General features: G+C 36.8%; 1 protein-coding gene across 1 annotated transcript; it reads right to left on the reverse strand.

Moving 5' to 3' along the window:
* Positions 1-13,496: 13,496 nt before the first annotated feature.
* FAM133A (family with sequence similarity 133 member A) lies at positions 13,497-14,255 on the reverse strand. Its single transcript, XM_060138408.1, has one exon. It carries the CDS (start codon positions 14,244-14,246, stop codon positions 13,497-13,499), a length of 750 nt encoding a protein of 249 aa, XP_059994391.1. The 5' UTR covers positions 14,247-14,255.
* Positions 14,256-15,765: the final 1,510 nt, after the last annotated feature.

Below are 15,765 nucleotides of genomic sequence, written 5' to 3' on the forward strand. Positions count from 1 at the left end.
TTTATTCAAAAAGCCAGCAGATGGAGAAGGTGGTGAAGTAGTGTCCAAAAGAACCATCTTACCAGAGTTAGAATTCAGGCTTCATTTATACTAAAAGGGGAGGGGGTGTGGCTGGTTGTTGTAAACTTTTTGGTGCTGGTCAGACCCCGGAGGAGATGTGATAATCCTTTCTTCTTGCAGCTGTCCATGTAGGTCTGGTCACGAAGTTCCTGTAAACCTCCAACAAGACAAATGTTATTCTCTGTTCTGCAACTTTTTATCTCTATATGAATTAAAAGTGTTATACTTAAAGGTCAAGCCTGGGAGGCAGAGCCTTGAGAAAGGGATATTATGTATATTTCAGGGTACAGGCAGCATTCCTTCATAAAGGTGCAGAGTCAGCATGACCAGGCACAGGCTACAGAGCACAAAGGTTACATACAGATAAAGGAATAGATACAATATGGAGTCAGGTTTGTTCTTTGTCACAGCTGAACTCTGTAAGTCAGAGATAACAATAGGGGGTGTTTTGGTGGATTTAGGTTCCCTGATATCAATGGGAACAATGGGGTCCTGGTGTGTTAGAGGTTATATAACAATATTGAACTATCAGAGACAAGGCGTGTGCAATTTCTCAATAAACCAAGGAATGTAATGATAGAGTATTTTCACCTAAAGCAAACTGTGGCAATGACCAGTTGATCACAGAGTCCCTAGAATTAACTATATTGGCAGGATACTAAGTTGCTAGTTGATGATAAAGGTTAGAAAAATTCCAAATCAAGTTAGAAGCCTAACTTGTGTCACCATCATGGGACTCCATGGCCTTTTCTCCAAATCCTCAAATATAATTGAGTCAAAGCCCTTTAACTGATGTGCAAATTCTGAACCTTTGAGGAGGGACCCTGCAGTGTAGCCACAAGCTTACACCATGAATCCTCCCTCAATCCTTCTCTAGTGAGACCTGAACCCAAGTTCCTTCACTGGAGGAAGGAAAATATCCTGACCTTCTGGAGATTAATAGCGATTTACCTGGAATTTAGGTTGATGACTACTAGAGACAAAAATGCCACCATAGTCCACTGGTCAAAGTACAGACTTAGTGAAATCAGGTGAGATGGAATCTTGGCTCACATCCAGTTCACAATACATCCATTTGGAATGTAGACCTTTTCTGTTATTTCTCTTGTTGCAGAGTATATAGTGGGAATAGATATATTAAGTAACTAGCAGAATTTCACAATATCTCCTTGTCTCATGGAGTTAAGTCGAAATACTTTATAGAATTGATAGAGTTGTAAAGTGATATGTCAAGTGGGAGGGCTATTATGGTAGAAAAATAGTTTCATGGAGGACTATTATGTTAGAAAAAGTAAAGTGGGGGCCTCTTCCAAGATAACAAACCAAAAGCCCTTGGAGAATTTGCAGAGATTAGTGCCACCATCAAAGACTTTAGAGATGCAGGGGAAATGATTCCTATAACACTCCCATTTATCACACTACTTTGGCTGATGAAAAAGCCAGATGGATCATGGAAAATGACAGTAGATTATTGCAAATAATCAGAGAGTGTTGCCAATTGCAGCTGTGTTTCAAATGTGGTATATTTACTGGAGCAAATCAACACAGCCCCTGGAATCTAGTATGCAGCTACTGACCTGTAAAATGCTTTCCTTTACCCTCTAATCAGTAAGGAATATCAGAAAGAGTTTACATTTGCATGGCATGGACAGTGATATATTATTTACTATATTGCTTCAGAGCTGTGAACTCTCCTGCTCTCAATCATAATATAGTCCAGAGGAGCTTTGATCATCTTGACATCCTGAAGAATATCACTTTGGCCTATTAGATTGATGACATTATGCTAATTGGACCTACCAAGTAGGGAGTAGCAAGCACCCTAGATCAGTTTTAATTAAACTTCATTGGTAAAGGATCATTTCTTTTTTAATTTCCAATTTTTAAAAAAGTTTGTATTAATTTATTTTTTTCATTTAATCAAAGACTGATACTTCTGCAAAATACAATAAATATAAATTATTAGAAAACTTTATGTGATTGGATATTGCAAGTATCTCAACTTGCTATATAAGTTTTTTAATATTTCTATCAATTTCTATATTCATCTTGTTGCAGACAAATGATGAACAGTTGAGGAACTGACACGAGTCCATATAACAATTTCAGTAGCACTGCCATAGATATATTTTAGTAAGACATATGAATGCCCGAGAGGAGGAGATAAACCATGCAAAAATTCAGGGTCTGCCATATTAGTGAAGCTTCTGAGTCCAGTGGTCTTGAGTATATTGGGATATTTCCTTCCATAATGAGAGACAAGTTACCTCACCTTTTAACACTCACACACAAAAATAAGCATAATGCTTGGCGGTCCTCTTTGGATCTGGGAGGCAACATAAAACACATTTGTGCTTCTCTGACAGATCCATTGGTAGTCTGTAAATCTTCTAATTTTAACTGGGTTCTAGGAAAGAATGGGCTCTCCATCAGTTCCAGGCTGTAGAGCAACATGTTTTACTACTAAGGCTTTATGAACCAGGGGTCCCAAAGATAAGCGGAGTTTCTGTGGCAGAAAGACATGTTATATGGAGCCTCTGGCAAACCCCAATGGAAAGATAAGAGCACAGTACACTTTGGTTTAGGAGAAATGTCTTACTCTACTCAATTTTCCATTTAAAAACCAAACCAAACCAAACAAATCCTGGGTTAAGAATGGGCCCTAAAAGAGACTATTGTTCATCATGAACTGGTGTTATCTGATTCACACAACAATGAATTTGGATGTCACAGCCTCATTTCATTATAAAATGGAAGTAGTATATACCTGGCCTAAACAGATCTGGAAGGAAATGTCAAGACTATGAGCAGATGATCCAGTAATTGTGCTCCTTGGTATTTAACCAAATGAATTGAAAACTTATGTCCACACAAAAACTTACACATGAATGCTTATAGCAGCTTTATTCATAATTGCCACAACTTGAAAGCAATCAAGATGTCCTTCAGTAGGTGAATGGATAAACTGTGGTATATCCAGATAATGGAATATTATTCAGCACTATAAAGAAATGAGCTGTCAAACCATAAAAAGGCAGGGAGGAAAGTTAAAATGCATATTACTAAGTGAAAGAAGCCAATCTGAAATGTCTACATATTGTCTGATTCCAACAATATGACATTCTGGAAAAGGTAAAACTATGGAGACAGTAAAAGGATCAGTGGTTGCCAGGGGCTGGGGGCAAGAAGGAATAAATAGGCAGAGCACAGATAATTTTTAAGGCAGTAAAATTACTCTGAATAATGTTATAATGTTGGATACATGTTATACATTTTTCCAAACCCAAAGACTGTACAACACCAAGAGCATACTATAATGGGTATGGGTAATAATAATGTATCAATGTAGGTTCATCAATTGTAACAAATGTATCTCTCTGGTGCTGAATGTTGATAGTGGGGGAGGCTATGTGTGTGTGGAGAAAGGGGGTGTATGTGAACTCTTTGTTCTTTCTAGTCAATTTTGCTATGAACCTAAAAGTGCTCTACAAATAAAGTTTATTAAAATTTATGAGCAGATATCTCAGATTCTCACGACATCCGGTTATACCGCTTTACCACCTCTCCCTCAAACACATCTATTACTTTCTGAGGAGTTCCTTATGAGTAGTTAATGAGGAGGAAAAAGCATTGGGCCTGATTTACAGATGGAACTGCAAGGTATGCCAATACTACCTAGAAGGAATGGCTGTGAAAGTCACTGGTGTAGTGAAATCCTTCCAGTGGTCAGAATATTCAGCAGTGTATATGACTTTGCACATCAGTGGGAGGAGAGATGGCCTGAAATATAGATCTATATCAATTCGTAAGCAAAGGCTAATAGGTTGGTTAGGGATTTGGAAAGATCAGAATTAGGAAGTCAGTGATAAGGAAGTCACAGTAGGTAGAGAGGTATTTGAATAGACTTCTTCAAATGAGCTAAGAGTGTGAAGATGTTTGTAGCCTATGCAAATACTGACCAAAGGGCATCCATATCAAAGGAAGCTCTCAATAATCAAATGGACAAGATGACTGGCTCTTTTGGTTAGTCAACCTCTTTCCGCAGTCACCTTGATGCTAATTCAATAGGCCCATGTAAAAGTGTACATGGTGGCAGGGATAGAAGCTATGCATGGATTCAACAATATGTTCTTTCCATTGCCAGAGCTGATTTGGCTACCACCACTTTTGAATGACCAACCTGCTCACAGCGGAGGCTAACGTTGAGCTCCAAATATGGTATCACTTCCAACGGACCAGCAGGCTATCTGGTGTCTGATTGATTACAGTAGACAACTCTTCTTATGAAGGAGGCAACACTTTGTCCTCGATGGGATAGACACATATTCTGGATATGGATTTCCCTTCTCTGCCTGGAAAGACTGTGCCAGCATCACTGTTCATGGACTTATAGAATGCCTTTATCAATTACCATGGTATCCCATACAATATTATCTCTAGCTGAGGGATACACTTTAGAGCTATGGACTCACACTGACAGAATTCACTGGTTTTATTATGTGCCTTATGTAATCTGCTGAAGATTAATTTTTTTATGACAAATAGGAGAAAGCAACATGCAAGTTTAAGATGCTGTCCTAAAGGATGCAGTGTATGCCTCAAACCAGTGGCCAGTAAATAGTGCAATTTCTCCCATAACCAGGAACTAAGTGGTGGGTGGGTGTAGTCCTTCCTACAATTATAGCTCATAATATACTTGAGGAATTTTTTTTGTGGTATGCAGGCCTCTCACTGTTATGGCCTCTCCCGCTGCGGAGCACAGGCTCCGGACGCGCAGGCCCAGCAGCCACGGCTCACGGGCCTAGCCGCTCCGTGGCATGTGGGATCTTCCCGGACCGGGGCACGAACCCGCATCTCCTGCATCGGCAGGCAGACTCTCAATCACTGCGCCACCAGGGACGCCCCTACTTGAAGAATTTTTGCTTCCATTCCCACAATCTTGGGCTTGGTGGGTTTGGAAATCCTAGTGTATAAGGGAGGAATATTTTCACCAAGAAACAATGTCATGGGTCTGATGGGTGGGAAGCTGGCACTACTTCATGGGCTTTTTTTTTTAGCTCTTCATGCCCCTAAACCAATATGCAAAGAAGGGACTCACTGTATTGAATTAGGTAATTGATTCTAATTTTAGGGGGAAATTGAGTTGTTGCTACACAATGGGACAAAGAGGATTATGTTTGGAATCTAGAGGCTTGACAGCTGGGCAAGGGAGTAACAAGAGGCACAACTGTCAACTGTCCTCATCAACTGAAAACTGCAACAGCCCAACAAAGTCAGGACCACAGGACTCAGATCCTTCAGGAATGAAGGTCTGTTACACCCAACCAGGTGACGAACCCCATTCATCCAGGTGCTGACAGAGGGTAAGGGGAGCAGAGAACGGGAAAGGAAAGGCAGCTGTGGTTACCAATATAGCCTCATGAATAGTCACAGAGGAGAAAAATACAGCACTGTTTTTTGTTCTTTTATCTTCTCCCCTACACTCCACCACTGTTTTAATGAATATTCTCAGTAGTGGCTAATATTTTACATGGAGTATGATCAAAATGACATCACCCTGCAATGATATGGTAGCTTGTGTGACTTCATGCAACCCACTGGGTGGAGACATGAAATTTTTACTCAGATGAAGGTCAAGAACGGATGCTGAGGTGCAAAAGGAGTGTACAGTGCTGGTTATCTTTCATTTGCCCCCGCAGCTGTTCTCTCCACCCTTTTTCAACCCCCAGGAGGCTGACTTATGTTGGACTATATTGACGAGATCCCATGACTTCTGATTTACAGTCGAGTACAGCTAATGGGGAACAAAGACAGTAGATCAGAAAGAAAGAGAGAAGTGAGATCATGGTACTTGTTCTCTGAAATGTCAGCTCAGGCTGACTGTGACCATGCTCAACTCAAGGGGGTCTTCTATACACAACTTTTACCTCTTCAGGTCTATAAGTTGTAACAGCTCATTATTACTAGCCCCAGGTTACTGCACTATCTCATATGGTTCTCCTACATTCTGCCAACACCCTTGTAAAAAACCTTTTTATAAATAAACCCTTTTAAATTATCCTAATTTGTGTGTGCATTCTGTTAAATGATTGAATCTCTGATACAATCCCCTAGGCAGTGATCTTGGTACAACCTACAATTTATGGCTGGGTGGGTATGTGCCAGATATCTATAGGCAGTTTCTAAAATTTTTATGTATATACATGGATATATATTTTGGGGGCAATCATTTTTTGTCCTGTTACTTAATTGCAATTGTCTTTTAGAATTTGATTGTTAAAGATTTATGTAATATTACAAAGGACTATTGGGCTTATAGAAATTATTCATATGGGATTCTTCGTTATGCCTAGAAATATATGGCCATGAGGCTCAAGCAGTCATTAAGTGACTGCTTAATGGCAAAACTATGTCTTTTTAAAGTTTCAAATTTGGCGGGTTGTTATTTATTTTTCTATTTTATCTTGTTTTACGTACTGACATATTGTTGAGATTGTTTTGAGTTATACTAGGTCATGGATTTTATTCACTGGTTTCCCTCCTGTTCGTTTGTGATGGATGTAATGGAATTAAAACATATGGTTCTTTACTTTCTATTGTTTGTTGTATTGGTAAAATCTTTATCTGAGTAAAGAGGCTATAACAAAGCAAAACATCTTCCTGTGGATTATATCTGAAGAAGATCTAGATAAATTAATCTTGTGAAGTTTGGTATAAGAAATAAATAGGATACATCTTTTAAAAGAGTTTTAGGTAAACTAATTGAATAAAGATTAAAATGTGGGGTAGATGGGTTGAAAGTGAGATATGTTGATAACAAAATAAATTATTTTGTTTGGGGGCACTAAAGACAGAAAGACAATTACGTCTGTGAAAGAAGACAATCTGTTTCATGAAGAGAAGACAGGAAAAAATGAGATCTTAAAAAACTACAGGGAATTTATTTTACTATTTGCACTTTGGTGATGTATTGATGTAGATATATACACACACATGTGAGGCAAGGGAGTATTAAGACTTGGGGTGCAGCGGAGTACTATATTGGGATGCAAAGGGATATCTTTTGCTTTTGAAATGGAAATGATAGGAGTGGTTGAAAAGCTGGAGAGTTTGAAAGCCTAAATATTTCCATGGATTAATTCACTTAATTGTAGGGCTTCTGTGAAGCAGTCTATCTCCAAGGCCTGCACACTTAATCTCCACACTGTACTCCTCTAAATTTGGCATTAAGTTTTTGCACCTAAATTTGCAAATAAAGTCTATGGTAAAAGCTGCAACATGGACTAATCCAAACCAAATAACTTATACCAAGCCCCCGTTTCATAGCATTTAATGTCAACTATATAATAACTATGCTTAGGTAAAATGATTGGCAGTTGAGGTCTGGCCTAGGTTCTGAACTGGGATGGGAGGAAGGTAGTCTCATGGCTATCAACAGACAGCTGCAATTGTCTGTGTATAGAAAAGACTTAGAAATACTAATATGAAAAGGGGTTTTCAAGTCCAGAAACAAAGAAGTACGTAAGTACTTATTTTAAACATAAGCAACAACAATCCTGCCATGAGGTTGGGGAGGAGTTAATCAAGTTCCCTTGGTGGGAGACTTTATTGTCTACAGTAGTCTTTCAAAGAATGTGGGGTGGGGGGGTCCTTTGGCCACACTATGTATTTGAATCCTGTAAGAGGTTGATGCAATGCTATCAAAGGAAACAAGATGGGGAACAGGGTTCAAAACCTTTATTTATTCAAAATCTTTAATTTTTATTATCAACTAAAGGTTTTTGAAGATATCCTTTAATTATTTCTGTGAAACAGGCTTTTCATGAAAGTACTACGTATAGTCAGACTCCATAAGTAAAATAATAAATGAATGAATGAATGCTTTCCTGAGTTGTCAGCATTATTATCTGAAGCTCTTTGATGTAATTCCACAGAGTCTAAAAACATCAGGGAATAGCCTGAATTGTGGGAATACTAACCTCATAGTCGGCAGGCCTGTCACAGAGCAGGATGTACAAACCAAATGCAGAGACTCTCAAACCACCCAGGTTTTTCTTCTTGTGTGGAGAATAACCTGGATTTTACAAGATCATATTTTAACCATTCATTCTTAGATAGTATTATTGCTAAAAACATTTGATCAAGATTTTCTTGAAAAATAAAGTTCATACAAATATTTGATAATATAACCATTTTTAAGTGATACAAATTGGTTATTTTAATGGTTAATAAGTTAGTTTCTATTTATATTTCATTAGTTTCCATAGAGCTATAGCATTTTGAGTTCTCAGTAAGATAGCAAAATGGGTGATCATTTTTCAGCATATAAAATAATTCTATAAACTTTATTTCAGCTTAAATTCAAGGAAAAAATAAAAGGTTTATTTTCTCCACATGGGAAACAAGATGTTAAAACTAACTAGCAATAAGATGATTTATCATGGCAATATTATTAATTTTGGTAAACAGCTTCTGAGAAAAGACATCTGAAAATACCATATATAGAGTTCTGAATTATACCATTCATAATAGCTTATTGGAGGGAACATTAGCATATCCAAGCTATCCTTAAAACAGTTATTCTCTTGGCAAGTTTCTGAGCACAAAATCATACTTGTGTTGTGTCAATATTATCAGCCTCCATCATAAAAATTGATCCAATTTCTTCTTATGAATACTTACTTGAACATTTTTACATCTGGAAAATACAATCCCTCAAGTAGCTTGCTGTATAATCAGGATTTTAAAGAAGTGCAAATCATCACTATTCACAATAGCCAAGACATGGAAACAACCTAAATGTCCATCAACAGAAGAATGGATAAAGATGTGGTACATATATACATGGAATATTACTCAGCCATAAAAAAAGAATGAAATAATGCCATTTGCAGCAACATGGATGGACCTGGAGATTATCACACCAAGTGAAGTAAGTCAGAAAGAGAAAGGCACACATCATATGATATCACTTATATGTGGAATCTAAAGTATGATACAAACGAACCCATCTATGAAACAGAAACAGAATCACAGACATAGAGAACAGACTTGTGGTTGCCAACGGGGAGGGGGCTGGGGGAGAGATGGAGTGGGAGGTTGGGGTTAGAAGATGTAAGCTTTTATATAAAGAATGGATAAACAAGGTCCTACTGTATAACACAGAGAACTATATTCAATATCCTATGATAAGCCATAATGGAAAAGAATAAAAAAGAAAAAAAGAAAGAAGTGCAAGTCATATTAATGATGCCCAGCATATCTATGTATGGAAAGTGGTGTTTCTTCTGGTTCTAGCAGAAATTTGGTAAGATGCACTAGATTTTCTTTCATTTTATCTTGGTATAAATGTCCTTGATACATATTACAAAACACATGAACCTTGAAAGTATTATGCTAAGTTAAAGAAGTTGGCCACAAAAGACCACATATTGTGTAATTCCGTTTATATAAAATCTATAGAGACAGAAAGTATGTGGAGGCTGGGGGATGGTGGGGAGGATAAGATACGGAGTTTCTTTTTTGAGGTGATTAAAATGTCCTAACATTGATTGTGGTTACACTTACATATATCTGTGAGTATACTAAAAAAACCGAACCACATATTTTTAAAACATGAACTGTATGGCATGTGAATTATATCTCAATAAACTGTTTAAAAAGTGAGTCAAGGAGCTTATACATAGCATTGGTACATTGGATTTATTCAGATTCTCTTTTTTCCAAGGGCCTGACCAAGTAATTCAATTTAATGAAAATCACAAGGCACCTATCATGTGCAAAATGCTGTGTACCATCATTGCAAGAGATAAAAGATGAAACCGCCTTTACCTTTCAGGAGGTTACAGTGCAGAAAGGGAAATGATGATATAATGATGATGATGATGATGATGATGATGATGATGATAGGAAGAGGAGGGAAAAGAAGGGTTAGCATTCACTGAGTATTTGCTATGTTCCAAGAACTGTGTTAAATGCTTTAAATGTTATTTTGTTTTATTCTCATAGCAACCATAGAGATAGATACTGTTATTTTTCTGATTTTTACCTGAGGAAACAGACACATAAAAGGTGAATTAACTTACATAGGGTCACACATCAAGAAACGGCAGGGTGAGAATTTTAACGTAGTGCTTAGCCAAGAGCCAGCGCTCTTAACAACTTGAGTCTATAGATACACAAAATACATAATACAACGTAGATTGAGGTGTGTCATGAAAGAGTCAAATAAAAGTGATAGAGTCACCTGAAGAAAGAACACATCTTATTTGCGGCTCAGGAAGGACTAGAAAGAACACATCTTACTTGCAGCTCTAAAGTACATGGGTATGTTTGAATATTTGACTACAATTTTCATGAGTCATGAAGTAGCTTCAAACCTATATCACAAATTAAATACTTATTTTTTTGGTAAAATAAATATGGTCAAACAGAAAATGACTACAGAATCACAATGTCAAAGGTGAAACTTTCTCAAAATAAATTTATAATAGACAAAGAAACTATCACAAGATATAAAACCAGAACCCCCAATTCTAGTCATTCTCCTTATCTCCAATCTAATCCTTTATTTTCAGCCTGAGATCTTTCAAACTCTTCTTTTTGTGCTTGCAATTACATTCCTAATCTAGATTGTACCGATTTTCCCCCTCTCCTGTCTACTTTCTTATTGACTTTCCCACTGCTTCCCTTCCCACAGTTAGTTGAATATTATGGCTAAAGCTATTCTTATGAATCACATAAAGCACATCACTAATAACAACTTTAGTGCTTTTCACATAAAGGATAAGTTATTTTGCTTTCAGTCTGGAGGCTACATATTAAATGTTCACCTATATCTACTTAGTCTATTGTCCTTTACATATTTCCATATCACTTTTCTCTACCATCGTCTATACTTACATCTAAAGAATAGCATCCCTGTTCTTTATTGAGTTCCCATGAGTGCTTTTAAAATTGCCTTCCTAAAACCTTTACTGGAAGATTTTTTTGGCCATAATCAGAGGAATAATGAAGTAATTTTACTTCCTAGACAGTCAGCATTGCTGATAAGTATGAAACATGCTAGACCACCCTCTTCTTCAGTCATTACATAAAAACCAATGTTATTTTATTAAATAACATTTACTTCTGCTATGGCATAAATGATCACCTCTGAATCATTCTGCCGACTACACAAAGATGTGATAGAAAATATGTGAATTATTTTATGTAAATAATGAAACAGACATTCTAGAGTTCTATGTTACTATTTAGAGTAGGATAGGTGATTGCTGTGGTAATAAAAAAGACCCAAAATCTCAGTAGCTTAACACATAACAGTTTATTTCTCACACTCAGAACATTCACTGTAAGTGCATCAGCTCTCCAGGGCAGGTCCCTTACAAATAGCGACTTAGAGATACAGGTTGCATCCATCCTGTAGGTACACTATTTGGAGGACACTGCTTTCAGGTCCTCATGGCAGGTAAAGAGAGCTGGAGGGTCACGCAGGACTTTTTACTGCTCCAGTATTGAAACGACACATCACTTCTGTTTACAATCTCTCTGTAATCCCTCTGCTAGAAGTAATGGCATTGCCTAACTACAAGGGGCTGGGAAGTGAATGGGGGCACATAGATATTTGATAGCTGTTAATGTCTTTGCCACATTCTACAAATAATATAAGCTTTTTTTTCATACTTTAATGAAAAACAATTTTTGAAAAACTCTATATGGATAGAAAATATCTCTTAAATGCAATAGTTTTTATCAGCATATAGACATATATTTTAGGAAACAGCTAAAGTTATGAAGCTTCAATGTGACCTAACAAGGCATTACATTTATAATGGTCCAAGAATGTTACTGAGAGATTCCGGGGTATGCACTGCAAAAATTTGGGGACCCAGTATGTTATTTATCTACCAGATGTTTTCTATCTTTATAATAATTTTACTTGTGATTCAAGGGAGCTGACATGAAATCAGCTATTTAAAAAAATAGCTATTTATTCTCTCCTCATGCTAAAATACTTTGTACATATGACATTACAATTAGCACATCCTCTGTAACAGGTGCTTTTGTTAGACATCAATTTATAATTCATATTACTCTGATATAAAAAATGTAGAGTAAAAATAAATTTCAACTTATTTCAGCATAGTGGCAAATGTGATTCAACAACAAACACAAGGCAACGAACTCCAAATGTTAGTAAAATGTGAAACAGAAAGATTATAATCTCCTAAATTTAACTCCTATTTTAATTCAATATTAATGCTTAAGACAAGAAATTTTTAAACAGCATAGTTGCTAAGATTTTGGCAGTAGTTTTATGTAACAAGACATACAGCGTACTAAAGGTCTGGCACTCAACTTGCTTACAGTAAACCAGCTTCAATATGAAGGCATTAAATATTTTTTAAAAACCTTCTTTTTACATGCTAAATATTTTGGCAAGTGTGCAATTAAACACAGTCATGAAATTAAGATAGTAAGATTAAGAAATTACAAACTTGAAACTTGTATCCTAAGCATAAATCATATAAAAAAGGATTACTGGTTATATAGAATATCTCTGGATAATCAAAACTTAATAGTATATAGCATGCAAAATATTTCAGAATCTTTATTAATCAAAAAATACCAGGGTCTATTTAAAATTATTCCCCTCCAAAGGGTATCAAAGTTAATTCAAATCGTGTAACACTCTAACACTAAATACTATTCAGTACTGTCAAAATGGAGGTAAATTTCATAAAACTGGGGCCTTACATATACTGTAAATTGCTGTCTTTCTTGTTCATGTGAAACAGCATACATTACTAAGTAATAAAAGAATGGCTGCTGCACTGGCAAAAATAGGATGTGTAAGGATCAAAGGCACACTATTCAGCTCGCCAAAGTGAGAGCAAACTCTTTTTCCCCCACAAACCCTTTCCCCATGTAAACAAAATTTCATTAAGGAGAAAAGAAAACTAAACTAAACTTTTCATCTTCAAAAGTAAGTATTTTGAGACAATGTTAAGTCCATGCTTCAAAAATGTCAGCTATTGTCACCTGGATATTTCTGATTATATTTTAAAGATGTAGCCAAATTCGATACTTTTAACATTAGATCCACTGTTTGGTCAAAATTATTTACCATCTAAAACATTTTACTTTAATTCCAAACATTTTAACCACTAGTATAACAACACGGTTTTGCTCTCAGAAGAATTAGCCAGTGGAGGGAAGAACACACAAAAAAACCCAAAATCCTACATTTAAGCTGCAGGCAACAATTATGGCCCTTTCTGGCACAGTAGCATTTGACTGGCAACTCAAAGTCCAGGAATAATTCTACTAACACAGGGAAACTCATGCATTTTGGTAAATATGCCCTAACATTCACAGCTGAATTTCCTTTACACCTTGCTTTTTTCAATAGGGAAATCTTGCTTTTTTTCTTGATATTATCCAGACTTGTGACTTGAACCTGACTTCTTTTTCTTCTTCTTACTATGTTTTTTGTGCTGTTTCTTCTTCTTCTTCTTTGCTTTTTCCATTGCTTTTTCTCGCTCTTCACGTCTTCTCTTCTTTTTTGCTTGTATCTCCTCTTCATAATCTGATTCTGATGAGGACTCTGATGATAAAGGTTTACCCTCAGGACAAGTCTTCTTTCTTTTTTTGCTGAGACTTCTAATATACTTTTCTTTGCCTGTTTCATCCTTTGATTTCTTTTTCTTTTTTACAGATTCTTTGCTCTCTGATTCAGATTCACATGTACAGCTTTCTGATGATTTGTATGAACGGTTCTTCTTTTTCTTTCTCTTTTTTCCTTGTTTCTTTTCCTCATCCTCAGAATCTGAAGAACTGCTTGAAGAATCAGAGCTTGATGTAGAAGAAGATGAAGACTGACAAGATTTCTTCTTTTTCTTTTTCTTTCTTTCTCTTTTTTTGGATGAGCTCTCATTTCCACTTAATAATTTCTCTCTGCTTTTTTCTAGTTCCTTCTTCCAATTCTCATTCATTTTTTCTTCAAATTCAGCTAATGCCTTGGAGCCTTTCTTTTTATTTTCTAATTGTTTCTTCACTTCTTCCCAGGTGGGCCTTGGTCGATTCAGATAATCTTGTATTGTGGGGCCTGCAGATTGAGATGGGCCCCTCCATCTAGCCATTGCTATAGGATTCATATAGGCCACCCGATTGTCCCGCTTCCCCATGGTGCCTGATGGTTCCCAGAGCCGACTCTCAGTTGCTAAAGAGAATAAAGATAGACATCCTCCTTAAATTCTTCATCTGCTAGTATACCAAGTGGGCTCCATTCTGTGAGAGAAGCAGATGGAATGATTACAAAACACCTTTAATATAAGACAAAGTAAGCACATAAGTTTAATTGGTCACTGTCTATCACATAGTACAGTAGAAAAATTTCCAAAATCTTAGACCTTGAGAAAAAAGAATATACACACAAGATTTTTGCATGTTTTAGATGTTGTGGTATGAAAATAACATAAAGTGTTTTTTATATCTCATGTAAGGTTCTGTTATCTAAATTTTTTTAATAACTATTTCCTTTTATATTGTATGATAATTACCTTTTTTTTTCTTTCTTTCTGCCTTATATGGTATAAAGAGAGAGAGGAATTTCTATAGCTAAATTCTATACCAGGCAGACCTTCTCCATTTTAGTAGAGTGCAGCACAATCCACTCTACTCTTTGATAGAAACCTAGGAGTCATACCTGAAAAATCCTTCTCCCTCAATTATCACATCCAATTCATACTAAATCCTGCTGTTTAAACCCCCACAACAATAGGTCTCATGTCCATTCACTTTTCTCCAAATATATTGTCATCAACATAGTCCAGGTACTGTCATTTTTCATTTGGACTATTAATCTCTAGTATCTATTGTTTATTATGTGCCAGGGACTGCTTAGTGTTGTGCAGTGGATTATCTCGTTCAGCCTCCAGACTAACCCTACGAAGTTGATCCTATTATTATCCCTGTTACACAGATGAAGAAACTGAGGCTTAGAGAATTTGAGTAATGAGTACTTGCATAAAGTAACATAAAAAATGGCAAATGGCAAAACCAGGATTTAAATCAAGGCAGCCTGTCGCCAAACCCTGCACACCTAACACAACATTATATTGCCTCCTTATATCAATCTCTTATTTATTTATTTATTTATTTATTTATGGCTGTGTTGGGTCTTCGTTGCTGTGCGCAGGCTTTCTCTAGTTGCGGAGAGTGAGGGCTACTCATCGCTGCAGTGTGCGGGCTTCTCATTGCGGTGGCTTCTCTTCTTGCACAGCATAGGCTCTATGTGTGTGGGCTTCAGTAGTTGTGGCTTGCGGGCTCTAGAGCGCAGGCTCAGTAGTTGTGGTGCATGGGCTTAGTTGCTCTGCGGCATGTGGGATCTTCCCGGACCAGGGATCGAACCTGTGTCCCCTGCATTGGCAGGCGGATTCTTAACCACTGAGCCACCAGAGAAGTCCCTCAACCTCTTAATTGACAGCCCTATATTTACTCTTACTCTCTTCCATTCCAGTCCCACACTGAAATCAGAAGGATCTTAAAATACTCCAATGGCTTTACATTTTAATGAGAATTAGATCCACACTCCTATAAAGATCCTGCATGATCTGTCTTGCTTATCGCTCTTACACTTCATTGAGAGTTATTCACTTCTTTTCTTAATTCTATCTTTTCCAATCTTCTCTTGGTTTCTGGAAC

The sequence above is a fragment of the Lagenorhynchus albirostris genome, chromosome X, assembly GCF_949774975.1.
Source record: "Lagenorhynchus albirostris chromosome X, mLagAlb1.1, whole genome shotgun sequence".
Taxonomy (NCBI): domain Eukaryota; kingdom Metazoa; phylum Chordata; class Mammalia; order Artiodactyla; family Delphinidae; genus Lagenorhynchus; species Lagenorhynchus albirostris.